Source organism: Podarcis erhardii (assembly GCF_964252035.2).
Source record: "Podarcis erhardii genome assembly, chromosome: 6".
Taxonomy (NCBI): domain Eukaryota; kingdom Metazoa; phylum Chordata; class Lepidosauria; order Squamata; family Lacertidae; genus Podarcis; species Podarcis erhardii.
This window is the reverse complement of record NC_138510.1, coordinates 96,425,320-96,451,775: the sequence shown is the minus strand read 5'-3', so window position 1 is coordinate 96,451,775 and position 26,456 is coordinate 96,425,320. Positions and strand designations below refer to the sequence as shown.

At 43.6% G+C, this 26,456-nt stretch overlaps 1 protein-coding gene across 1 annotated transcript in view; it reads left to right on the top strand.

The window, feature by feature from the left end:
* PAPPA2 (pappalysin 2) overlaps positions 1-26,456 on the top strand; it is a 112,387-nt gene that overhangs the window by 42,244 nt on the left and 43,687 nt on the right. The window contains exons 6-13 of the mRNA XM_081865091.1: positions 3,332-3,453; positions 3,827-4,319; positions 5,424-5,552; positions 6,964-7,055; positions 12,847-13,040; positions 14,286-14,417; positions 20,070-20,205; positions 21,717-21,927. Of these exons, the coding sequence (XP_081721217.1) occupies positions 3,332-3,453; positions 3,827-4,319; positions 5,424-5,552; positions 6,964-7,055; positions 12,847-13,040; positions 14,286-14,417; positions 20,070-20,205; positions 21,717-21,927 (1,509 nt within the window). The remainder of the gene's footprint in view (positions 1-3,331; positions 3,454-3,826; positions 4,320-5,423; positions 5,553-6,963; positions 7,056-12,846; positions 13,041-14,285; positions 14,418-20,069; positions 20,206-21,716; positions 21,928-26,456) is intronic.

Genomic DNA, 26,456 nt, shown 5'->3' with positions numbered 1-26,456 from the left:
TACTTTAAATTCTCTACGATGTTGTTGTTGTTTGTGTTTTACATACACTATACATAACTAGGTATGTAAATTCCTTTGCAGATATGTTATTTACATATTTGCTGGTGTAAACAGGTGCCTCTTCCCTTTCCTTGTTTCTGCTGAAATTCGTTCTCTCTCTCTCTCCAGACTCTCTGTCCAGTTGGGTGGGAATCTAGAGTGTGTGTTCCTGGCGTTGAGCAATGGGGACAGATTAGGGATTCTGCTGGTTTACCACCCGCCTTGCTGCCCAGCAGTCTCCCTGCCTGAGCTGACAGAGCTGGTCCTGGAGGCGGTGCTGAAGACTCCCAGACTGTTGGTTCTGGGGGGCTTCAACATCCATGCTGAGGCAACTGGCTCTGGGGTGGCTCAGGACCTTATGGTGCCATGATGACCAGGGGGCTGTCCCAACATGTCAATGGCCCAACACACGTGGCAAGCCACACTCTGGACCTTATTTTCTCAACTGGGCAGGAAGAGGGTGATCTGAGGGATATTGACATCAGTCCCTTATCATGGTGAGATCACTTCCTGATGACATTTAGGCTTTCAGCACCTTTCCCCCTCTGCAGAAGCAGGGGACCTATTAGGATGGTCTGCCTTCAGAGACTGATGGAGTCAATGGGCTTCCAGACAGCTCTGGGGGATTTCCTACCCGATAGGACTGGTGCTCCTGTTGAAACTCTGGCTGACCCTCTGGAACAACCGAATGGCTCGGGGCAGTGACACGATCATTTCTGTGCGCCCTCTTTCACTTTGTGGAGCCCGTTTGGCTCCTTGGTATACTCCAGAGCTTAGGACGATGAAACAAGCTGGGAGACGGCTTGAACGCAAGTGGAGGAAAGATCCATCTGAATGCAATGAACAATGGCAAGGGCTCACCATCGAGTCTACCCAGTGGCAGTGAAGGTGGCGAAGAATGCCAAATGGTGGTTAATTAGAATTGGAAGCCAAAACATCTGATCTCTTTGTGCCAATGTGAGGGTATATAAACAGTCTCACTTCGTTTACTTTGTGTGTGTTTTTAATGCTTTGTGGGTGGAATAAATAATCATTTTTCTGATCCTTAATGAAGCCCAAAATCTGTAGTCAGAGGATGAGGCAGGTTCCTCACTATGTGCCACGGTAGGACTGTGGCTCTGCATGTGTGTTTTTCAGATGTTGTGAAATACACATGGCTTTCCTATGTGAAAATACCTGTGTAGGCAAATGCTCTTGCTTGGAACAGCCTCCCATGGCAGATACATTTTGCAGATCTTCCTTTTGACCTTGCCCCACCCTCTCTGCGTATGGTGTTCCTTCCCATACTACCCGCACGTACTTGTTTTGATGGGGAAATGTTTATTTGAGCATGTGTACCTCAGGGAAAGCTGAACTTGGCCTCCAGCGTAGGAATTCCAGAATGCAAAGAAGGTGATAAAGATGAGCTGGCAATTCTTCTCACTTGTTTGCCAGTTGGCAAAACCTTCTCTGAGGCTTTATGTTTGAGTCAAGTTGGGGGGGGGGGGAGAGAAGGAACGTATCAGTACAACAGAAAACCTGATCTTGATCCTTCTGCCGTAACCAGCATAAGATATAGGCAGCCTTAGTGATAAGTGTGCTTGTGTACTTTGGAACTCTTGCCTTCCCTTCCACCCGCCCACAGCCCTGCTTTAACGTCATAGCCAGGACAACGCATGTCCTTCTCCTCCTGTAGGGCAACTGGATTAAATTAAACGTATATGCATGCAGTTACTTGCTTTATTTTTGTTCTTTGAAGGTCTCTTTCCACCCTGCGACAGCTGACTTGAGAGTCATGGAACATTTAGGTCCTTAGGTGCCCAGAGGCAAGTGACTAGTGCCATCGGTAGGAATTTGAAATTTTTTGCTGGGTGAAAATTCCTCACTTAAGATAACCGAAAGGCCCATTCGAAGGAGGAGAGTCACCATATTTTAAGCACTTAAAAGTAAACAGCATTTTTTTTTTAAAAAAAAAATCCACTTATTTACTTCTGTAGCAACCTCCTCTTTTTTGCCTTTCCCTCAACGCACTCTGACATTTATCTAGAATGTTACTACCAAAACCGTCCGCTTGTCCCGTCTCTCAAGGACCATGGGGTGCCTGTCTGTCTAAGAGGATAGGAAGAGCCCTCCTGGCTTAACCCACCTAGTCCAGCATCCTGCTTTCACTTGGGCCAACCAAGTGCTTCTGGGAAGCCCACAAAGCAGGGCAGCCCTCTGCTCTTCAGAGGCAAAACCACCTCTAAGACTGGAGGGAGTACACAGCCATCGTGGCTGTTATCCATCCTCCACGAATTTGCCCAAAACCCTTTCAAAGACATCCAAGTTGGTGGTCATCGCTACATCTGGTTTACTCACGTCTCTGTGCTTGATCCCTATCCCTTCCAGTGCACATTTCTTGTCTTAAAGCTTTTTTATGTCCTGGGTTGACCTTATTTTTCTATCCATATTTACCATTCTGGTCCGGCTGGTTGAGAGAGATAGGAACACCCCGCCCTCAAATTTGTATGTAGTGTCTCCCCAGTTCCATTCTTCAGTACAAGGTAGTAAGGAAGTAAGTAAATTTTTATTTATAACCTGCCCTCCCCAGCCAAGACCGGGCTCAGGGTGGCTAACATCAAATATCAAATACATTAAAACACAATCAAACAAATGATTAAAATACAGCTTAAAAATTAGAATCAGGATAAAATTAAATGACTGCCCATGAATTGCAACCATAGGGGTCGGGAACCTCAAGTATTCATCAGGACCAGGTATCCATGTTGGTCCCACATGACCCGATAAAAGGACCAAAGAGGTAACTTACAGGGTCCCATGGGGGGGAGGTCAAACTGGGCCCAGACCAAAGGCTAGGTGGAGCAGCTCCATCTTGCGGGCCCTGCAGAAGGATGTCAAGTCCTGCAGGGCCCTGTTCTCCTGCGGTAGAGCGTTCCACCAGGCTGGGGCCAAACATTCACTGGAAGAATAAGATGTGAACCTGTTCAGGATCTGGAACTGCAGGTGCTTCTGGGGCAGAAGATGAGGGCCTTTTCACCTCCCTCTCGCCTTGTACCCTAAAGGTCCTGGATCCAGTAAAAACATCACACACTCCAATAAAGTGGGTGAGGGGAGGTCTGTGCAGTTGCCATTATGTTGTACTTACAGCAGAAGACCTCTGCTTTACATCCTGAAAAGTTTTGCCATTGTAACTGTGTAGCTTGTCGCTCAAAGTCTGACTTAGAAGAGTTGAACAGAGTATGTTTTTCTCTCCTCCTTCCCCTTCTCTCTCTCTCTCTCTCTCTCTCTTTCTCTCTCTCTCTCTCTCTTTTAGAGAGACAGGGAACCTCTGTGGAGATTGTGCTGAAGATGGGACATTCAGCCAATACGTACATGAGGCCTCCTCGCCTCGGATCTGTGATTCTTCTGGCTACTGGACTCCAGAAGAAGCAGTAGGTAAAGTTCCCAGCCCTTCTTCCTGTAACAGAAGGATTGTCAGATGGGAGCTAGAGATAACTGTGTCTGTTTCATTTTCCTTTTTTAAAAGAAAAGGTCTATCCTCCGTGTTTCAGACATTCATTTCGGATAGTTTTGCAGCCCTAAATACACACAAACATAAATCTCGCCTCTTCATATAGGCAGAAGCCTATTAATGTTTGTATCTGCTTATGTAGTTGTGGACAGATGCACACACCCTCTAATGCTGTCACCGATATTTGGTTTTTGCCTCCTCATTTTGGTCCAGCCCTAGTCCTTGTATGCAGTCCTACCCCTAAGGTTGTGAGCTGCCCAGTTCACCCAATTCTCCCCTGCTTTGTTTTTCTTTAAGGGCCTCCAGATGTGGACCAGCCATGTGAGCCCAGCTTGCAGGCTTGGAGCCCTGAGTTCAATCTGTTCAACGTGAGCATGACCACCCCTTGCCCTCAGCCTCTTGGTTGCATCTTGGAGCTGCATTTTCTGCATCCTGTTTACCCAGAGTCTCTAATGGTGTGGACAACCTACTTCTCTACAGACTCGCCCAAGGCTCTGTCGGACATTGAGATCCTGACAGAGCACGGGGACTCTGTACACCTGGGGCCCATGGACACTTTTTGTGACATCCCCCTCACGGTTAAACTCAACCTTAACAAGAAGGTGTCTGGCGTAAAGATCTACACGTTTGATGAGCAGATGGAGATAGATGCTGCACTTCTGATATCCATGCCACAGAGTCCACTTTGCTCCAACTGCAAACCTGTAAGGTACAGGGTTCTCCGGGACCCCCCGTTTCTGGATGGGTCCCCAGCGATGGTGACGCAGCCGGGACGAAAGTTTACTGACATGTGAGTGAAGGCGTTAGTGTTCAGGAACGCTCTCTTAGCTGCTGGTTCCTCAGGGACAACCCAGGCCCCTTTCCCTTTTAAAAGCTTAAATTAGACTAGGTTTCTCAGCTATGAGGGGAAACATGCGGGAAGTATTCTGCCCAGTTGCTAAGCTGAAGCCACTTACTGGTTTTGGTGTCTTAGCCAGTGAATACAAAAGCAATGGGATGATTGACAAGCAAGTGGTGTTTCAAAAATAGCTGTATGCTAGTGTTCGGGTGCTGTGGGTTAAACCACAGAGCCTAGGACTTGCTGATCAGAAGGTCGGCGGTTCGAATCCCCGCAACAGGATGAGCTCCCGTTGCTTGGTCCCTGCTCCTGCCAACCTAGCAGTTCAAAAGCACGTCAAAGTGCAAGTAGATAAATAGGTACCGCTCTGGCGGGAAGGTAAACGGCATTTCCGTGCCCTGCTTTGGTTCACCTGAAGTGGCTTGGTCATGCTGGCCACATGACCCAGAAGCTGTATGCCAGCTCCCTTGGCCAATAAAGTGAGATGAGTGCCACAACCCCAGAGTCGGTCACGACTGGACCTAATGGTCAGGGGTCCCTTTACCTTTATCTTAGTGTTCACCCTGTTAAGAAGTAGTTCTCAAGCTTTCTTCTCTGGGCCACACTTTGAGAGTAACAATTTGCTGGCGCCACACCAAATTTTACATTGTAAAGAAAGACATTTGCAAACTAAAAACAACAACTCATAACAGTGCTTGATTTTGAAAATATATTTATCAGTATTTTACAAAAAAAGAGAAGAAGATACTATACTACACTACACTGAAATGTTTAAATGTTTCTTTAATTGTCCTTGAACTCCCCCCCCCCCCTTGCCGCCCTTTCCTGCCACACCGGTTTGGTGTGCTACACCCTTTGGGAACCACTGCTGTAAATTAAAGAGCCCCTGTCGGATAATAAGAGGGAAGTCCCTGGAATCTGGTGCTGCGTTTGTGGATCAGCTGTTTGAGCCTTTTGGACATTAGCTGCCTGTCCTTAGCATACATGGGAAATTCAGCTTAGGAAGAGGCAGGAAAGTATTCTGTCTTAAGTTTTGACTTCTGTTTGCTTCTGCAGGGAAGTGATGGCAGGCCAGCTGTATCGCTACCAAGTGCAGGCTGTGGCTGGAGCTGCCGTAGGTGAAGCCTCCCCTCCTCTGTTCCACATCCATGGCTCTCCCTATTGCGGGGATGGTAAAGTAAGCAGGTGAGGAGCCCTGAGATCTGAAAATGCTGAGCTTTCTTTCTTTTACCCACCCCATTTTAACTGACCCAGCAATTGCAGTCTCATATATCAAAGTGTCCCTGCTTTCCGTTCATTCATGTGAGTATAGGGGGTGGGGTGGGGATCTGTATTGTTAACTGATATGCTGAACCTCTTCTCTTAATTCCACAAAGCTTTCTGCTTTCATATTCCATTTTCCTAGACTCCCACAGCAACTCATGGTTTTGTCTTGGATAGCCTTGCTTTTAGGAATTGCAGACAGGTGGTGGATGAGCGTTCAGATGCACACCTGAACGCATCTCCAAACGAAGATGCCATCAGTTGCTTTTAGGGATACTGCTGCCACCCGTCACTTATTACTTTCATCCTCGTTCTTATATGCCTAGATAGCCTGTGGAAGAGTTTGCATAGCCAGAGAAATTAGAATAGATCGAACCTAGATCGTTTTTGTGGAAGTGGATTCTATGAAATTGTCTGCATCAGTGGAGAATAACTTCTTTGTGGGGCTGCTCTGAAGGGCCTTCCTGGGGCGGGGAACGCGAGGGTGTGTGAAACCTAAAATCCCAAACCCCTCAAAAATAGTCTTATCTCAGGGGTCCCCTTGTGGGGATGAGCTCACTTTCCTTTCCCTTTAATATTTTAAATCAGTAATAGTTTTGTTCATTTATGTACTTGTCTTGCAGCTTTCAGGTTTGTGGGCTGAACCCTTTCAATCAATCAATCAATCAATCAATCAATTCACTACCATTTATATCCCATTTTTCTATTGTGAGTGTTTTTGTCCCACCAAAAGACCTAGTTTCATATTCCCTTGGAGGGAGCGAGACACCAAGAGATAGGGGTCAGGAGAATGTAAAGCTCTGGAAGGAGCACAAATGGAAAGGAGAGAGATAAACAGGAATAATGAAGTGCAAGCATATAAAAGTATGCAGTAGAATTTTAAATTGAACGTGATAAGGGAATGCTAGCCAGTTCAAAGAGAGCAGATGAGAAGGAACATGGTCCTATATATTAACAAGAAAGATGAGCTGTGGAGTGGAAAATAGACACCCATTTTGGAATAAAGAAAGACCAACCAGAAAGGCTTAACAAAATTAATGCCTAGATAAAAATAAGAGAAAAATGTATTTTAATGTATTTTAAATAAAAAGATCCTAACTGTAAAACAAATAAGCAGAAGTAAAAAAGTTGCACCGTTATTTTATTTTTTTACGTTCCTTCTCATGGCGGCAAAAATATAATGCAAGCTGATAAGATTTCATCAGTGGCTGCACAACATGTGGGAACTCATAATGGAGAAGCTGTTGTAAAGGATTAGAAAACATTAAAGTATATGAAGCTCTTGGTCCATGTTAAAATGCTTTATAAGTGCAAAGTATTATTATTTTCTTAGAAGTCTTGCAGAGGAATGTGATGATGGAGATCTAATAGAAGGAGATGGTTGCTCTCGAACCTGCAAAAAAGAAAAGGGATTCCACTGTGTCGGTGAGTTTAGAAATGCTAGTCTGTTCTTTGTTGTTGTTTCTTTTAAAAAATGACTGTTCATTTTGTTCAATTTCTTTGTGGGGCGGGAGGAGGGAGAGGACTAAAAATTAAAACACAGAATCACATTGTCGTATCTTTGCCTTCTTTGATGGTACTCTTCTGAATCCAGTATTTGAGGTTTGACAGAACCTGGAAATTTATTGCTGCAGGTGAAGAAGCTTGGGAACTGTGGGGCGGGGCTTCATTTGTCCCAGGGACTGCCTCAAGGCCCTGCTAGCTATTTGTACCTCTGAATCCATATGATTGAGCCCGGATCTCTATCGATAGGACTGCAGAACTGGGGGAAGAAATTGAGATTTCCCATTCTGTTTTAAAGTAGTATTTTGAGGGTGTAAGAATGTCTTGGGAATCCATGCTTAGAGAGCAGCATGGGGCACAGACTCCTAGAGAGGTTCAGCCAATTTGCTGTGCAAATGGCAGTTTATTGTTTTACAGACTTTTGCAGATGCTAGAGGACATTACATTTTTTTGTGCTGAGAAACCTAGGAAAGACCTTGATTCCTAAACAGTTGGTGGAAATAGCCAGAGATTTAGACATCGGGGATATCTGAGGACGCTCCAGTAACTGGTGACATAATACTTAGTGACAGTCACCAGCATAATTGCACCTGGTGACTGTGTTTGACAGTATAAAAACAAGGAAGAGAGGATGGATGGACTCAGTTGATGGAGTCAAAGCATTACTTAAACATAATGGCAGGCCAGAAGTGTGAGCTCAATCAATTAATTAATTTCTATATCGCCCATCATCTGGAGATCACAAGGCAGCTTGCACTATAAAAATATATAAAAACACATACCAGTACATAACAATTTTGTGCCAGTATTATTATGGAGGGCTCTTTGTAAGACTCCATGAAGACAGTACTCAGGGTGGGGGGGTAGGGGGGTCAGTGCATTTATGAATTGAGTACCATGCATAAATGAACACAAAGAGAGAGAAAAAATATTCTCAAGAAAATTCATTTGTTTAAAGAATAGCAGATGTAATGAACGGAAGATATTAGAGATGGGAAATAAAAATGTAATGATGGTCTGTAAATAGATATTACTATGAACTTCACAACAAAAGTTTGAAACTTAACTGAGGCATTTAAGAAAAAAAGCAGAGTGGAACATTTGTTAGGAATTAGAATTAAGGGGGGGGGATAGATGAAATGTGGCACTAAAACAATTAACAGTTTGTTCACTTTTTATGAGAAGTTATAAATATCCAGTGATCGATATCTGACTACTATAAACAAATACTTGCAGGACTTTTCCATTCTAGCTTTATCTGAAAACAACAGGGTGTTTCTGAATCAATTCATAATTGGTAAGGAAATGTGGTCTGTAAATGACAGACTGAACAAGGGGAATGCTCTAGAGATGGACAGATTCACAGGGGACTTTTCTAAAGTCCATTCTGACATCTTAGTCCCACATCTAAAATTATTGCTTAACAACATTCTTGATATGGGAGGCATATCAGCCTCATGGAGACAAGCTAGGCAAGGATCCAACAGATCTTAGCTGGTATTAGCAGATTTCCCAGGTAAACCAAGATGTAAAGGGACTTAAAGGTTCTACACCATGGGCAAATACAGAAATGTTCCTCTGTTTTGATGCTTGGAAGGCATTCGACAGTCTTGAATGGCCTTTCTTTTTCTTTTTCTTTTTTGCTGAAAATACTTACTAAACTGCAGTTCAGGCAATGGTTTCTGACTTTCATCAGTTATACTCCAGATTAAGAGCAAGCACCAGAGTTAATGCAATGGACTTGCTCTTGCTTGAATTGGCAAGGGGGATAAAGCAGAGATTAACTATGCCAAAGCCCACATGATATGTTTTAATGTAACATGAGAAAACCAAAAAGCATTACAAAAACTAACCTGTGATTGCCATATGCATGCTTTAAGTGCTTAGGGAGCCTACTCTCAAGAGAAATTTTGCTGGTTCAGGAAGCATAATTATATAAACCCCTTGCTAAATTAAAGAGGGATATTTGCTTGTGGAGGATCCTTAGTCTTGTTTGGCTGAGCCACATCTCTGTTATAAAGATGATGTTTTTACAGAAGATTATATATTTGTTTCAGAATTTACTGATTGAAAAGTAAACAGTTAAGGAAATAGAGAATGAGCACCATATTCCTCTTTTGAAGTCAAATGTGATTGCACTAGATATTCTTGGCAATTATCGACTTGTGTGTACGTTGAATTTGATAGCACTATGGTAACTTCTTCCAAATGGTTCAGCACTTAAATCTCATACCAGGTCCAGGGCCCCATTAATATGAAGTCCAGGGTCACAGCCTCTCTGCTTGGTTCCATGACCAACTCTTCTAAGACACAGTCATTTAGGGTACCTAAAAAGCTTGCCTTTTTGTCATGGCTGGAACATGCATGTGCCCAGCCTATGTAAGGGTAACTGAAATTATCATAGCAGTATTTTAACTTCTTGTATGTTTTAATACAAAAATTTCCTGGTTTTGTTTTGTTTTATTTTATTGTAAACCACTTTCAGGTTTCTTACAATCAAGTGGTATATAAATTTTATGAAATAAAATAATGAAATTAATTTCCACATTTGGATGCCTCCTTGATTTCATTTCCATGTTATTTGCTTCTAGGTACAATCTGTTTGCAAATAATACAGAAATGAGTGCTAAACTTGTGCTGTATTCTACTGTAGTTCCACTATAGTTCTGGAAATGGCTCTTACATTGTGTGAAAGCTCAAATAAAATGTGGAAATTAACAGTTAGAGAAATGTCATGAAAATGGACAGATAGTTCTCCTATTGGAGAAATGTAAAAAAGGATTTCCATTTTGTTAAGATCTGCTGGGAGCATTCTCCTACTGTACAATCTTTAGCAGAGGCCCTTTCAGAGAGCTGTCTTGGTGGTGGCACCCCAGTTTGGAATTCTTTTCTCAATTATGATGTGGTTGCCTTTTATTGTTCTTTATTTCAGCACCTAGCTGAAGACTAGGCTGTTTGTCCAGGCTTTTAGTGGAATTTAATGCCAGTATTGGTGTTTTGGTTGACTGGTTATGTACGTGCCTTGTTTTTAGTAATTTCATATCTTCTCAGGCTCTTCCTCTTTGTGAAAAATTTAGACCCCTACAGGGACAGGACTTTGGCTTGGATCTTTGCACTCCATTATCTCTCTATCATTTCTTGCTGAGCACACTGTGGGCATTGGTGGTCAGTTTTTATTTCATTCATTCATTCATCCATCCATAGATCTCGGGGTGGCTCATCACATAAAAATACTCTTTTGGTATGCTAGTCTATTGGGGACAATAAGATTGCTTTCTCAGTGTGGCCTGAATTAGGGGCTACAGTCTCTGGGGGTTTTACCTCAGTTGTTGGGAGTCTTGAATTCCAGTAGCCCCCAGTTTTTTAAATTTGGGTTCAGTTTCAGGGCCCAGAGCTTGTACTTCTGCAGGTGGTGCTGCTGTCTGTGGGTGGTCCCTACTTCCCTGTCAGAATCTAAGTCATTGCAGGTACTTCAGGTTCTGACAAAGATTCTAAATCAGAAGCCAGTCGATTAAGGTGTTGCAAACCTTTTCTTTAAAGCAGGCATTGCATTTTATATATAAGGCCAAGGGAGCCAGCGTTTGTCCACAGACAACATTCTGGGTCATGTGGCCAGCACCCCATAGTCACCTTTGACTGGACTTAACCATCCAGGGGTCCTTTACCTTACCTTTATATATCAGGAAATGTTGGAAGAATTGTGTGTGCCATTTCTTTCTTTCTTTCTTTCTTTCTTTCTTTCTTTCTTTCTTTCTTTCTTTCTTTCTTCTTCTTTTAAAAAGAAGCAATTTTCAAAATATTGGAACCATTGGAGCATTTGTCAAGCGTTTGGCATGGGTCTGTAAAGCATTTTGGGTAAAAGCCACATTCCATTAAAATCAGTGGCAACATTCCCATTGACCAGTGTATGAAGTAGTCGAGAGTGTGTTGGACTTGGACCAGGGTCTCCTTGGCTTCAGATGCTGTACAGATGCCATGAACTCTCTTGGTGGCCTTGAGAAGGTAGTTTCTCTCAGCCTCTGTTCAGGTCCTACCTCACACGGTTGCAGTTGGCAGACTTAAAAATCACTTTAGACACTGAAAAGTCAGGGATTCAGGACTGCTTACCACATACGGTATATAACAGCATCCGAGAAATAGCAGGCTGACTTTCTTCTCTCTAGACTTACTTCTAGTTTTTGTTTTCTGTTTTTATATAAAAACAAGTTTTTTAAATTGTTTTATAGAAAAATGTACAGAAATACTTGAAAGTCTGGTATCCCAACAGAGCTTCCTTCTTTTTAAAAATACCCACTCTATTCCTAAGCCCATAAGTATGTAGAAATGCATTATAAAGGAATAACAAAGTTATGGAAGGAGAGGAAAGAAGGAAAAAGTGTGCCAGGGACATCAATCACAAATTGTATAGCCTGAGACAGGTCTAGTCACATGGGCTACCTGTGTTTTGGTCTCGTACCTCTCTTCCTGTATGGGAGGTAACAAGGGTGCAAAATCAGTCCCTGTAATTGACAAGCAGTATCAAGCTTCTAAGGGATGCGGGTGGCGGGTTAAACCACAGAGCCTAGGACTTGCCGATCAGAAGGTCGGCGGTTCGAATCCCCACGACGGAGTGAGCTCCCGTTGCTTGGTCCCTGCTCCTGCCAACCTAGCAGTTCGAAAGCACATCAAAGTGCAAGTAGATAAATAGGTACCGCTCCGGCGGGAAGGTAAACGGCATTTCCGTGCACTGTTCTGGTTCACCAGAAGCGGCTTAGTCATGCTGGCCACATGACCCGGAAGCTGTACGCCAGCTCCCTCAGCCAATAAAGCGAGATGAGCACTGCAACTCCAGAGTCGGCCACGACTGGACCTAATGGTCAGGGGTCCCCTTTACCCCTTATCAACCTTCTGGATTGGCCAGGCATGGTATAAATACTCAGAACCTTGCTCTTGTCTTGTTCCATATCAAAAAACCAGTATCTTCTGCCTCGTGGACTATAGGCCTTTGTCAATGTACCTCAGAGACACTTTATTTGGAGAACACGCATGGGTCTAGCTGCCCATGGGTCTTAGAGTATGGATAGCCAATGTGGGTGACAACTCCCATCAGCATGTCCAACTGTCAGGGATAATGGAAGCTGAAGTCAACATCAGCCCGAGTGCCCCTAATTGGCCACCCAGGCCTTAGAGAGGAACACTGGAGGGGGTGTGACACAAACATTCATAGAATCATTCAGAAGAAAGAAATACTAAAAATGGCAGCAGGGCAGGGGAAGGTAAATGGAAAAGGGATCAATCAAATATCCAACATATACTAAGCTTAATGTAACATAACTTAATTATCATGCTCTGAATTATCTTTTAAAAGGAAGAAAGAGTGAATTGGTTTAATATTATTATTATTATTATTATTATTAATAATAATAATTTATTTATTCATTTATACCCCGTCCATCTGGCTGGGTTTCCCCAGCCACTCTGGGTGGCTTCCAACAAAACACTAAAATACAATAACCTATTAAACATTAAAAGCTTCCCTAAACAGGGCTGCCTTCAGATGTCTTCTAAACCAGGAGATACTAATTTCTGTTATAGGGAGAAGTGACAGGGGGCAGGCAAATGGATATATGTTAGTGAATTGTTCTTATGTTGAATCCAAAAGTATCACTAGTGTTTTTATAACACAAAATAAATTTACAAATTCACCATCTTAGCTGTTCTTTTAAATCTGCAGGAGAGCCAAGCCTGTGCTATGTATCTGATGGCGATGGCATTTGTGAGCCGTTTGAGAAAAGCAGCAGCATTGTGGATTGTGGTCTCTACACCCCCAAAGAGTATGTGGATCAGTGGGCATCAGAGGCTTATGCCTCCCACCAGGACCAGAAGGCATGCCCAGTTTCCCTGGTGACAGGAGAACCTCTTGTGAGGGTGAGGGGAATTTTTATTTCATATTCAAGCCCTTATGTTATTCCTGGAAGAAGAACATGTCCCAAACCTCTGTGATCTTCCCAAGTCTGCCAGCTATTGATTCTGCTCTGAACTGGGATGAACTGAACTTTACTGGCAACATCAATGGATAAGTTCCAACCCCTCATGCATACCTTTCAACTATAGAGTACTTCTCCATAGATACTGAGGTCTATGGAGAGGCCGGTTAACTTCAGCCATTCCTGAACTTCTACCTCTGTGTCTGTTTCTTGGCAATCGTGAAGATCTTCCTTGTTTCTCTCTTAGAAGTGAGGGTAAGGCTTATAGAGCCAGTGGCAGAGCACACAATTTGCAGGCATCCCCAGTTAAAGGATCTCAGAAAGGTCAAAATGCTGGCAATGAACTTTGTCTTGGGCAACCTGTGTCTTGCCATTATTGCTTCAGAGACCAGGTGGAGACTTGCATGTTTGAATACTCTGCCATAAAAAACAACAACATTCCTGTCACCCGGAAAACTAGATGTTAGGCAGCCAGGTTCTACTCTCATTTTCTTCCTGATAGGCTTATGTCCTCTGTGAAGGTTTTTGTATGGTGGAATAATCAATGATGTGAGCCCCCCTTTTTTTTAGCAATCCAAAGTGGTATAGCCCAGGTATGGGTTTACCATCTCAGTGAGGGCTGAGCCACAGAAAGCTACCACCAGGCTGATAGTACTGGAACTGAAGTTTGATTGAATAAAATATGGCTTCGTATGCTCAAATGGAAGGTCTCTGGACCCCAGTTAGTTGCAGTCATGGCTATCAGAAAATGAAAACATTCAAAGGGAATTCTGGGAAGCTGGATGTGGACTAAGCAGGATTTCTCTTAATAGGCTCCCCCCCCACTCTTAATTTTTTTTTATTCTGTGTGTTGTAACTTTCACTGCTGAAGCTTCCACCACATGACGGCTTAGCACAGGTTCTGTGTTGGTATTCCAGCTGCCATCTCACACGATGCATTGTTCCAAGAGACCATGTGGGGAAAGTGACAGCTACTACCAAAAATGGTGGTAGGAGAACTGAAACGACTGGAGAATTTTATGCCCTCACCCCTTTTCACTGTTGACAAACTTGGTGGTACAATTAAGGGACTGTTTTGTGCTGAGCTTCACTTGTGTGTTTCTGATTTCCCTTCTTCTAATGTGACTGAAATTTCTTTTCCTTTCCCAACCCCCCTCTCCCTGCTCTGAAAACCCCTCCTTTCCAGGTGTGCAAGCCTCATCCCCAGGACACACTGGAGCATCACCCCCATGCGGCTTGGTTCCCTTGTACCAGTCATGGTGCCCTTCAAGATGCAGACAAGGAGAAAATGCTCTTGGACGATAGAGTTTGGCTAAAAGTAAGTGCTTTGGTAGGGACGCGGGTGGCGCTGTGGGTAAAACCTCAAGCGCTTAGGACTTGCCGATCGTCAGGTCAGCGGTTCGAATCCCCACGGCGGGGTGCGCTCCCGTCGCTCGGTCCCAGCGCCTGCCAACCTAGCAGTTCGAAAGCACCCCTGGGTGCAAGTAGATAAATAGGGACCGCTTACCAGCAGGAAGGTAAACGGCGTTCCGTGTGCTGCGCTGGCTCGCCAGATGCAGCTTGTCACACTGGCCACGTGACCTGGAAGTGTCTGCGGACAGCGCTGGCTCCCGGCCTCTAGAGTGAGATGAGTGCACAACCCTAGAGTCTGTCAAGACTGGCCCGTACGGGCAGGGGTACCTTTACCTTTAAGTGCTTTGGGCACTCAGAGTATCAAGGGTACATTGAGAGGATGTGACAGATAATATGTACAGTTTTCCAAAAGTAGGGATTTGCTGAACCCTCACAAGGTTTTATTCTAGTGCTCTGCACATTTTGCCAGTCTCACAGAAACTAAAAAATCCTACAGATGTTTTGTCTGAGCAGGACCTTCCAGATTTACTTTAGATTTTCCTTTCTGCAGCAGTTCCCAGAAGTGAATCTTGGAGGTTAGACTTAGTGCCTTCAGATCCCAATTTGCACACAACTGGTATCAGGCCCTGTGGTGTTTGAAGCAAGAACCTCTCTCATGTGGCTTGCCATGTGGTGAGGAAGTTTGAAATTTCCAGATAGCCCTAGGGGATTTTCCTGCTGGCATGGCTAGAAGTTTGCCAAAGTTCTGACTGATGACCCATGCAGTAATCAAAGTTACCTCTAGGCACTCTTTCCCATAGTTATATTCTCTGTGGCATGATGGACAGAACAGGGACAGTGGCTGGAACACAAGTGGGGAAAGAACCAGGATGAGTCTGTCAAATGCATACTCGAGCCTGCTTTGGGGCCTAGTTTTGTATTGACAATGGCGCTAAAGAAAGCTTACTTCACCACTACAGTTGTGTCTGCACAAATGCCATGCACTGGGAGCTCCAGGGATAAAACCACTCAAATCTGCTCCAGCTTGGATGTAACTTTGGATAAAGTACAGGATGTACTAGACCTGTTCTTTTTTCTCATATGAGTTTCAGTTGTTGCAGTGTGGTGTTGACATCCTGAAGGCTTGACACACATCTGTCTTTGCTAAATAACATCTAGCGTCTTCTCAGTAGCCCACCAACTGGGACCTTCTCTTCATAAACACAATCATGTCACAGTTATCCATGCTCTAGTAACATTCAGGTTATGAAATCCATTCAGAAACTTCAGCTGATTCAGAACATGGTAACCAGGTCATTCACTGGGCTTCACTATGGTGAACATATTGTACTAATCACAAAAGATCTTCTTGCTTCTAGTTCATGGTCAGGCACAATTTTTTGACCTATAAGAGTCTGAGATCAGGATCTTGGGATGGCCAGCTTTTCCTGTAAACACTTGCCCACATGGTAAGACAACCAGTGGAGGATCTGATTCCCCTACTGTAGAATGTCCTACCTAGACATGTTCTTCGGGTGCCTTCATTACTGACTTCACCAGGCACTGCTGTTTTCACCTGGTTTCAGTTTTTATTGTTTTCTTTATTTCTTGGGAAGCCACCTTGTGGGCCTTTTTACATTTAGGCAGAAGGCACTGGGTGGGAAGGCAGTCTCTCCTAGGCCACATGCAAGTGAGACTAGCTCTCTCTCTACACAAAGTGAGGAGCTCTAAAAAGTTTTGGAGATGGGAAGGTGCTGTTACCAGACACCCCAGTCTCTGCTGAGCAGTAGGAAGATTCCAGGGTTCTGGCACCCAAGCAGCATTTGTGTTCCTTTGGAATGAGGCATGACAGAGACTGTAGTGTCTTTAAGAAATGTGGTTTATTTGCACATATTTACACCTGAGTTTTATGGACTTCATAGTGCAGTACCCAAATATATGACCACGGGAAGCACATTTGGTACAGATGGGCAAGCTGTCTTTCTAGTCAGCTGTCACATTTAATGGCCATTAATAAATCCACCCTTCTGTAAATATGTCCAAACCATTAAAAAGAGTGCTATCTGTTTTCTAATTTTTTTAATGCATTTGTGTACTGCTTTTCATGACAAGTCTTCCTAAAGCAATTTGCAACCACAGCATACAATAAAATAAACTTTTTAAAAAACCCTTACAAAGCAGCAAAACTATATCATAGAATCATAGAATCCTAGAGTTGAAAGAGACCACAAGGGCCATCGAGTCCAACCCCCTGCCAAGCAGGAAACACCATCAGAGCACTCCTGACATATGGTTGTCAAGCCTCTGCTTAAAGACCTCCAAAGAAGGAGACTCCACCACACTCCTTGGCAGCAAATTCCACTGTCAAACAGCTCTTACTGTCAGGAAGTTCTTCCTAATGTTTAGGTGGAATCTTTTTTTGGTATTAAAAGCGAAAAAGCCAGCATTATGATTATGCCACCAAAATATTTAAAGATATTCAAATGAGGCCCAAATAGTCAAAGTTGCTGACTGTCAACACATCTTGCATCTTTGCTTGTTTCTCTTTCCTTATGCCATGACCTGCCCATCTGCACCCCAAACTCTCCTGCTCGTCTCAGCAGTGAACGTGATGGAGCAGCTTCCCGGCATTCACTCCTTGGGGCAGTAACAAAGGAGAATGCTCCTTTTCTGCAGCACTTGCGGGAGGTTTGCGTTCCACTCTTCACCAGAGATTAAAGCACATTCTAGTTTTATTACATTTCATGGTCGGTTCCCTTCATCCATGGATGTTTATATTAAAAACTCTCACTTTTGGCACTGCTTGCATACTTTATTATTTTCCATCCATAAATTTATGGCCAAGCAATAAAAATGTCTGTTTCTCCCCCTCACCTCACCTCCCTTTATTTTATGTTAAAACCCTTTATATCACCCTTCCGTCATATTAGATTTCAGGGTGCTGCAACATAAAACAAATGCAAACTGAAACAAGAAAACAGCAGATAAAACTCTTCAAATGGATTAAAACTTGTTCCGTTAACAGCAGAACCCTGCAGATATTTAACTGGAAGTAGGTTCTGTTGAACTCAGCAGGGCTTACAACTTTGTGTTGAAGTCAATAGAACATTCTTTTTTTTTAAAAAAAAAAAAATTATTACTTTTAAACCTTACAAAAAAGAAAAAAAAAGAAAAAAAGAAAAAGAAAGAAAAAACAATACATTACAATATACACAACGCAGCATTAACACATTAAACTAAACAAAACAGAGCAAAAACAATTTAAAAACATACATCATACCATTTCAATGCCTTATCCTTCATTCCCTTGTTTCCTCGACCTCCTCTCACCTCCCTTTTTGTATTCCAATTCTATTAATTGTTTCAGCAATTCCTTTCCATCTTTCTCTATTTTCTGTCTTATAATTATCTTAACTTATTTTAACCTTATTTTCCATTAATACTATAATACTTATTTATGCTTAACTCCTTATAACATTTCTACTAAAGCCATATAATTTCATTCCAACATTTTTCTAACACTCATTAATTTTACAGTATTTCTATAAATAGACTTTAAACTTTTTCCAATCTTCTTCCACCGTCTCTTCTCCCTGGTCTCGGATTCTGCCAGTCATTTCCGTCAATTCCATATAGTCCATCAACCTGGTGATCTTCTGTCCGAGGCTCTTAACTCTTTTCCAAGTCCCTTCTGCATGTCTTCTTCATATTTATACATGCACTTTACTTTGTCTTCTGCTGATCTTGTTCTTAATTTCCTTCCTTTGATGCTGAAGAGTAGATCTCGGGGAAGCTCCGACCTCCGAAGTCAATAGAACATTCATTGGGCATGTGGATAGGACTGTGCTGTGAATCAGTAAAATCTATTGAAATGCCTAGGTAAATCTAAAAGAAAATGGCTTTGGGCTGTGATGCTGAATTTTGAGAAGTGGGGGAAGTAGATTCGGTAGAGAAGACAGAGGTGGGCTGCATTTTGACCACAGGCAGCTTCTCCCAACTTTGGGTTCCCAGATGTTATTGGGCTACCACTTCCTCCATCCCTGACTGCTTCCCCTGTTAGCTGTGGATGATGGGTGTGGTAGTTCAACAACATCTGGAAACCCAAGGTTGGGAAAGGCTGATTTATAGGATCAGGAATGTGCTTGCATTCTCCCTCTCCCTCTGACATAAACAGCATAATAATTAATTATTTCCTAATTTGACAAAACTGTGGTTTGTTGTTGCATCTGAGGAAGATGAGAGTACCATGAACCTACTCATTTGAGCAACCTCTTATGGGATCTTGGCAGGTTCCGACTAGAGTTCATGGCCATCCTGTTGCTTGCCCAGAAAGAGGCTGGACCTTCACAAGGGTTCCTACTGAACCCTCACGAATGCTAGAGCTTGGATATAGTTGAGGTTCCGGAGACCCCCAAATTATTCAGAATGGTTGGTCATTGTGGCCTCATAGGGAGGAAGTGTTCTGCAGATTTGTACCATTTTTCTCTGTTGGGACAGTAAGTTGAAACAAGTGAAGGCAGTAAGTGCCCTAAGGATGGAAGGGGTGAATCAGGCAGGACCTGGCAAGGCTCGTGGAACAGAACTTCTCAAAGTTTATGTGTCTCTTCTTCTGCCCTCTGTCTTGCAATAAGTCAATAGATAATTTCCTGTTCTACCACTGGACTATTCCACAGTGAATACAGAATCGTTACCACTGTGTAGCGAAGTATCAAATAACTGTTACCAGTTCTGTTGATGATGTTTATGCTTAAAATCTAATAAAGCAGTCGGATAAATTTATTAAGAGATAGCTAAGTTACACTAACTGGTGTGAATGCCCTCGTTACCTTGTTTACTGAGAACCGGCAGAATTTCTGGATTGGGGAATTTGTTGTTGAACTAAACAACAACAACAGCAGCAACAACAACAACAACAACAACAATAGTGCATTTCTTTTTAAAAATGACCAAGAGATGGCAAGAAGAGAACAGGTGCTCAACCACCTGCATGAGATAAAATAGGGATTCAGTTCCTCCTCCCGCCCAAAGGTGAAGGTGATTCTGTGGACGTGAGGCCCATTTCCTTTCCTCTTTGGTTCAGAGATGGGGGTCTTGATAACCTTGAAGTGTTCACTGATACTACTGCAGAGTTGAACTGGAAAAGATGGATTTTGGCAAACCGCTTTGTGAGCATCAGAAGAAGGCACTACAGCTTGTTGATGTTTAAAATTTAGGGGATTCTTAGAATGATCTGTGACCAGCCGGGTTTGTCCATTCACCAATACATGAAGTGTTGCCCTGTAATAAGTTTCAGTTGCCTGAAACGATGCATCACCTACCTTAAAATCTGATTGACTACATATCACTGTACTTTATACGGTCCTTTATTAGTTGGGCTTTCTTGAGGAAGAGCGGGGGTTGCCATGTATGTGTCAAGTTCCCCATAGAAGAGTACCAGCCCTGCTTAAGGGATCTTTCGGAAGACAATCCAGGGAGCAAATGAGCCAAGTGGAACGAAGAAGAACTTCAGGGTTGCGGGCCAGTGTCAGTTGGGGTGAGGAATACAGTAGGGGGGTCTTGTCTACCTATCTATGTAACGTACCTGTTTCTTTTTCACGCTCCATAATGCACTCCTCCTTTGCGGTATCCTGGAGCCCAGGTGTGCTTCAACAGACCCAGCATAGCTACCTCACTCTTTGTTTTCCTGGTGTCCGATGGCACTTCCATGGATGACCAGCCTAAGTCTACTGTGACAGTTCAGCTGGGTGACATCAGTGGGCACAGCCACTTCCTTGGTGAGTGCGCAATCAGTGAGTTTGGTTTTCATCCAGGTTCTTGTGTGTCATTAGATTCTAACCTTTATTTGTTGTTTTTACCATTTGCTTCTTGTAAAGAGCAAGGTTGTTTTAGTGGACTTCAGACAGACAGGAGTGTTGTTTCTTTCCACCCTCCCCTCACTCCCTGAGAGCTGTAGGTGGTTTGGCAGCAGAATCATTGCTTATGATGTATATGTTAATTCTGTTTTTGCCTCTGTTAAATAGTTTTTAAAGTGTTTTTTATAAGACCTGCAAAACCTGTTTGACCAGAGACCACAATGGAGCTGGGAAGAAAGAAATATGTGTGTACAATTCAGTGGAAAGCAAAACCACGAGTCAGATGTGTCTGTTGCTGTGCTGGCTCCTTTCAGACCACCTGTGGTGGCTTGAATGTCTGGCTGCTTCCCACCGAGACCCCTTGCACATAAACAACTAGCTTGCCTGGGAAGAGTCTTGCCTAGAACCTTTTTCTTGATAGCTTTGTAGAGTTATGGAGTTTTAAAAATGTGTGTAGGGAGGGGAGCATTGAAACATTGGAGCCCTACCTGTAGTTGGAAACAGCATAGCCCTCACTGTGCCCCTGCCTGTCTAAATTGCTTCATAGAGAAGAAGGGTTTTCACAAATGCGTTATATTACTTGCTACTCTGTTGACAGGGCATTGCATTCCTTCAGAACAGTGGTTTTCAGACTTCCTACTTGCCTTGGAACTCTTTCCACAGTTGCGTGTCGACTGAGGAAGCTGTGAAGCTCTAATAAGGATTTGCTGAGCTAATAATTTAAATTGGAATACAAGAAGGGGAGGTGTGAGGAGGTCTGAGAAACAAGTTAAAGGAAAATAAGCAATTGAAATTCTATGTGTTTTTAATTGTTTTAAGTTTTGCATTTTTGTCTTTTTGTCTTTTTTTTGTCTATTTTTGTTTTTGTTTTGTTATTGAAAATCCTAATAAATATTCATTAAAAAAAAAAAGAAGCTCTGATGTCCAAGCCCTGTTTCACAGCAGAAGATCCTGGTGTGCTTTCTAAAAACTCACACTAGTTTCTTGCGGGGCGCTGGCGTGGCCTTTGGGCCTTACTGTTGCCCATGTGTGACACAAAACATACTGAACTCCCTTGCAGCTGCATGTTGTGGAGAAAGACTGGTACTGTTGCAGGTGTGCTGGATTTCTTTAGGGACCTCTCTGCATGCTGCTTCCTTCTTTTTCCTCCTCCTGTGCTTTTATCACTGTTCCCTTCACCACTGAATGAAGGGGAAGGGGCAAGTGTTTGGCCACTGTGAGGCAGTGGAAGTTGGCCAAGGAGAATGGCAGGGTGTGTGTGGCATCACTCTGAGCCCTTGGCTTGGCTTTGAGGTGTTTCCAGGTTTCACCTTCCTTGGGAAATAGAGACAAATCTCAGTCCAGTCAGATGAGAGACTCAGAGGGCTTATCTTCTCTAATTTAGAGGGACTTCACAGGGACCCAAAGTTACTTTGTTCCTTAATCACCTTTAGCAACGTACGAGCTGTCGTGCCAGCAGAATCCACTGGTCATCAACTTAAGTGACAACGTTTCCTTCCGCCAAATCACATCTGCCCTGCTCAACTTCTCCTCCCTCTCCGTGGGCATCTCTGCAGTGGCCTTGCGGACACGTTCGCCACCAGACCCTCCCAACCCGAGCAACTGCCTCCCAGAGCACGAGGGGCATGGCCGCCAGAGACTCAGGTAACTCCTCAGGATTTGGTATTGTCACTTCAAACCCCTGCGAAGAGACAGTTGCTTAAGGCTGTCATCCTGACGCCGCTCCTTGCCTTGGATTGGCAAGAAGCAAGCCTCTCTGAATTCAGTAAGACTTCCTTCCAAGTAGACATGGTTAGGATTGCACTGTTAAGTCTGCTACTTTATTCCCTTGCTGAGAAAGTGGAGAGTAACCATCAGGAGCTGCTCTGTCCTGTGGGCAAATCCAGGGTAAGTGTGTAAGAAGGGGCTGAGGGATTAAGTCAGAGGTGAGGGAGAAGTACTAACCTCATGTTCCCGAAGGCATAAGAGACAACAGCAGAGTGTTTTTTAAGAAAGCAGGAAACTTTGGGGCAACTTCAGTTGATAAAGGTGTGAGGGGAACCACCAGGAACATATTGGAATACAATAGCAGAAAGCATGGTGCAATCAGGCAATCAAGAGCTTTAGAGTTTGTGCTGGATACAGAAGACAACAGGAAAACTGCACCAGGTAAACGATGAGGGAGGGAATGGCAGAAACCCCTCGGGTGGCACTTCCACAGCTGCCCCACCTGTCCCACCCCCTCTGCAGAGAAGCAGCGCTGCCGTTGGTGCTATTTTTGGGCAAGATCGCATCCATTTGGGGCAAGATCACATGGATTGTGGTTCAGTTGCAGGCTGCTCTGCAACTGGAGTAAAGGGGATTTCATTTCACTGCATGCTGCCTTGGTCAGTGCTTATTCCCCTTTACCCGTTCATGGCTTCTTTGTACCACACAACCCTTTGTGTAAAGCTTGTTGCAGAGGAAGTCACTCTGGAATGGGGGATTAGAAGCCCACGCTCCCAAAGCAGAAGTGGGAACAGATGCTTGGAATGAAAAATAAATAGCCTTTGTGTCCCCTCTTCCCTGATACATGGGAAATTCCATGAAGCCCAACTAGGTTCAGTTTCACTCAGAGAACAGCGGGTGCTCATGGAGGGCTGAAGCTTACACTTTAAAATTTGTATAAAAGAACTCACCTAGCTTGCAAAACAGAATTTGGAGACTCTTTGGTCATTATGTATTTCAGGCACATGCCTAAGATGCTGTAAGTAAACCAAAAATGTAAACAAGGTGAACTATAGAGCCACTTTGGGAGTGTCCAGTGCTTGGACATGCTCAGTGGGAGTTTAAAATCTTTTTTTTTTTTAAAGTGGAGCTGTGGGGACCAGCACTTACTTGAAATAAAACCTCTTTATCGCTGCCACAACATGTATATGTCCCATATAAAAGAACCCCAGTGTTTATGGGGTATTCAAAATTCCAGACACATATAATCAGAGCAGGTATGGCAAAAAAAAGTGTGCAGTACATTTGAGAGATGCTCTCCTCAAGGAGGTTTGGCTGGCACCTTCATGATACACCTTTAGGCAAAAACGTTCCTCTTTAACCAGGCCTTTGACTGGTTGACATCCTATGCCCTTTTAAAATGTATTGTGAAAGAGGGGTTTGCTTTGTTTTTCTTTTTATTCTGTATTTTCTGTTTTTTATATTGTGATTTTATGTTGTGAACTACCCTGAAATCTAGGTAAAGGTAAAGGACTCCTGGACGGTAAAGTCCAGTCAAAGGTGACTATGTGGTGTAGTGTTCATTTCACTTTTGAGGCCAAGTGAGCTGGCATTTATCCACAGACAAACATCCAGGTCACATGGCCAGCATGACTGAACCACTTCTGGCGCAACGCGTCACCATGACAAGTGCCAGAGCGCACGGAAACTCCGTCTACCTTCCCGCCACAGCAGTACCTATTTATCTACTTGCACTGGTGTGCTTTCGAACTTCTAGGTTGGCAATGAGCAGGGACCAAGCAACGGGAGCTCACCCCGTCGCGGGGATTCAAACCACTGACCTTCCAATTGGCAAGCCCAAGAGGCTCAGTGGTTTAGACCACAGTACCACCTGTGCTTTAAGTCAAATGGCACAGGCAAAGGTACAGGGCACTGCAAGTGCCACTTTCTGGCAGCACCTTCAAACCCCACTTACTTGGCCTTGAAATTAAACCATTTAGGCAAAGGCACAGGACTTTGCAAGCTTAGCCAATTAGCAGTGCCCTCAAACCCTGCTTTTGGCAGGGAGCCACATCCTTCTCCTGCCCTACACCTGGAGAGGACTGCTATGACCATTGGTCTGTCAGCTTAAGCTTTTCAGGTTGCCAGATGCAATTTCCCCCTCTCTTGCTGGGCCTAAATGCATGGGTCCTGGTGGATACAAGCTGGGCATCTGAGCCATGGAACCAACAGGGACTCCCCTGAATACATCAGGGATTGCTCAGCGAGAGAAGGGGTTAGTTAAGAAGAAGAAGAAGAAGAAGAGTTTGGATTTGATATCCTGCTTTATCACTACCCGAAGGAGTCTCAAAGCGGCTAAAAATCTCCTTTCCCTTCCTCCCCCACAACAAACACTCTGTGAGGTGAGTGGGGCTGAGATACTTCAAAGAAGTGTGACTGGCCCAAGGTCACCCAGCAGCTGCATGTGGAGGAGCGGGGAAGTGAACCCGGTTCACCAGATTACGAGTCTACTGCTCTTAACCACTACACCACACTGGCTCCTTGTAAATTAATACAAGACCTTGAGCATGGCCCAGTAGCATATGAGCAGCCAGTGCATGCTTTTGAGCGCTGGAGTTCTGTGCTGGCAATAGTCTGTCCCCCATCCACCGTCCAACTGCAGCCTCCAGACTAGGCCCAAGTGTAGCCTCACGAAGAGCTCATTGCAGTAATGGAGTCTTGAGGAAGTGTGGGTGGGAGGGAGAGATCTGTATTGCATTTGATCCTTGTTGAAGTCCCCAGAAGCTCAACGATTTGACAAACACATGTGCTTGTAAAATATATATTAAAAAGAAGAAAATGGAAATCTAAGCTAGTGAAAGAATTTTTAGCAGCTGCCCTAAAACCATTTCTCACTTCATAAACATGTCTGCGTGTAGGGAGAAAAGAAATATTTTGTCTTGCGGTCCCTTTTCTTGCCATTTTCACTTGTCCTTGCCTCTCCCCCTCCCCCAAAAGGAAACCCTTTCAAAACAGTCTGTTCCTTTTCAGTGTTGGACTACTAGTCTTGGCAATGCTCTTTCTACACATATGGTTTGGATCCAGGGGGGCTCCATCGTGGCTGTCCATTGCTAAGCTGATGCTGGGCAGGTCCTCTGGCTGCTTCCCTCCTTCAGAACTTCCTCTTCTTCTGTTTTCTGGGTGGTGGTGCTCTCCATTGTCCCTCATGACAGCAAGTCAAGATCAATTACTTTTAGATTACGCAAACATCATAACGAGCATATTAGAAGCTGTATTCCTTCCCGTGTGACAGAGAAGAAAGAATATTGCTTCTGAGATAGTGTTCTTTACTTTTATAATAATTTGTATTAAAAATAACTTTTTTAAAAAACAAAACACCTGTTCTTTCAGTTATCAGGTGTACAGCAGGCACACCACGGTTTGGAACTACTTCCTCTCATCTTTGTGGTGGCCATTTTGGTAATTGTTAATTGAGTCATCACTCAGAACTAGTCTGCACAATCAACCATTTGCAAATGCGCATCAAACCGCAGTTACAATTCTGGCCAGTTGCAAACCATGGTTTGTCTCCAAACTATAGTTAAGCTTCCAAAATAACAATTCAATTGAGCCGTGACATATTCCATACTTTCATATTTCGTTATGTGTTTTTGTCTCTAAGCATGATCATGTTCCTCTTGTATAGCCCTTTCTGCAGGGAATACTGACTGAACACTGACTGTGAGCGGTATAGAATATATTGTATATGTTCAATATCACTTAGAGCAGGAGTTGTCAGCCTGGTTCCTACCTCCCACTAGTGGGTGTTTCAGGATTCTAGATGGGCGGTAGGGGGTTCTATGGCACAAGATGAATTCTCCTTCCATTGAGCACTGCTGGGCGGTAAGGAAATTTTTGCCATCAAGAAAGATGCATTGAGATCAGGTCCTCCTGGTTGTGCAGCGTGAGCCCAGCATGTTATGTACTGAAGTTCTCACCCTGGGCCAGCAGGGAGATACTGTAGATAGTTTTCAGTCAGGTCCACATATTCAAATAAGGGATTGAAAGTGACGTTCAGTGATTGGATAGTTACAGAAAATGGTTACTGTTGCGTTCTAGTGGAGCTCTATATAAGCAGGCTGGCTGAACCCTTCAGTTCAGTTCAGTTCTGGCCTGTGAATAAACAAGAGCTGTTTGAAGAATCGCTGTGTCGTCTGATATGTTCACCCACAACTTAATACAGCATATGGAATAAAATGCCCCTTGTCCCTCGCCAGACAGTCCCTTGCCAACCTTGACTGGTTCTAAGTGCGTATTAAAGCATTTTGCTGGTTTTTAATATCAAGCTTGTAGTGTTTGTTTTAGCTACTGTGGATATTATATATATTATAATGTGCTGATCTTTGTATTTATTTGATTATGTTATCTGTAAACTGCCCTGGCGTTTTTCTTAATGAAGAGCAGTATAAAACTGTCCTAAATAAATGAATAAAGGCCTACTTTTGAAT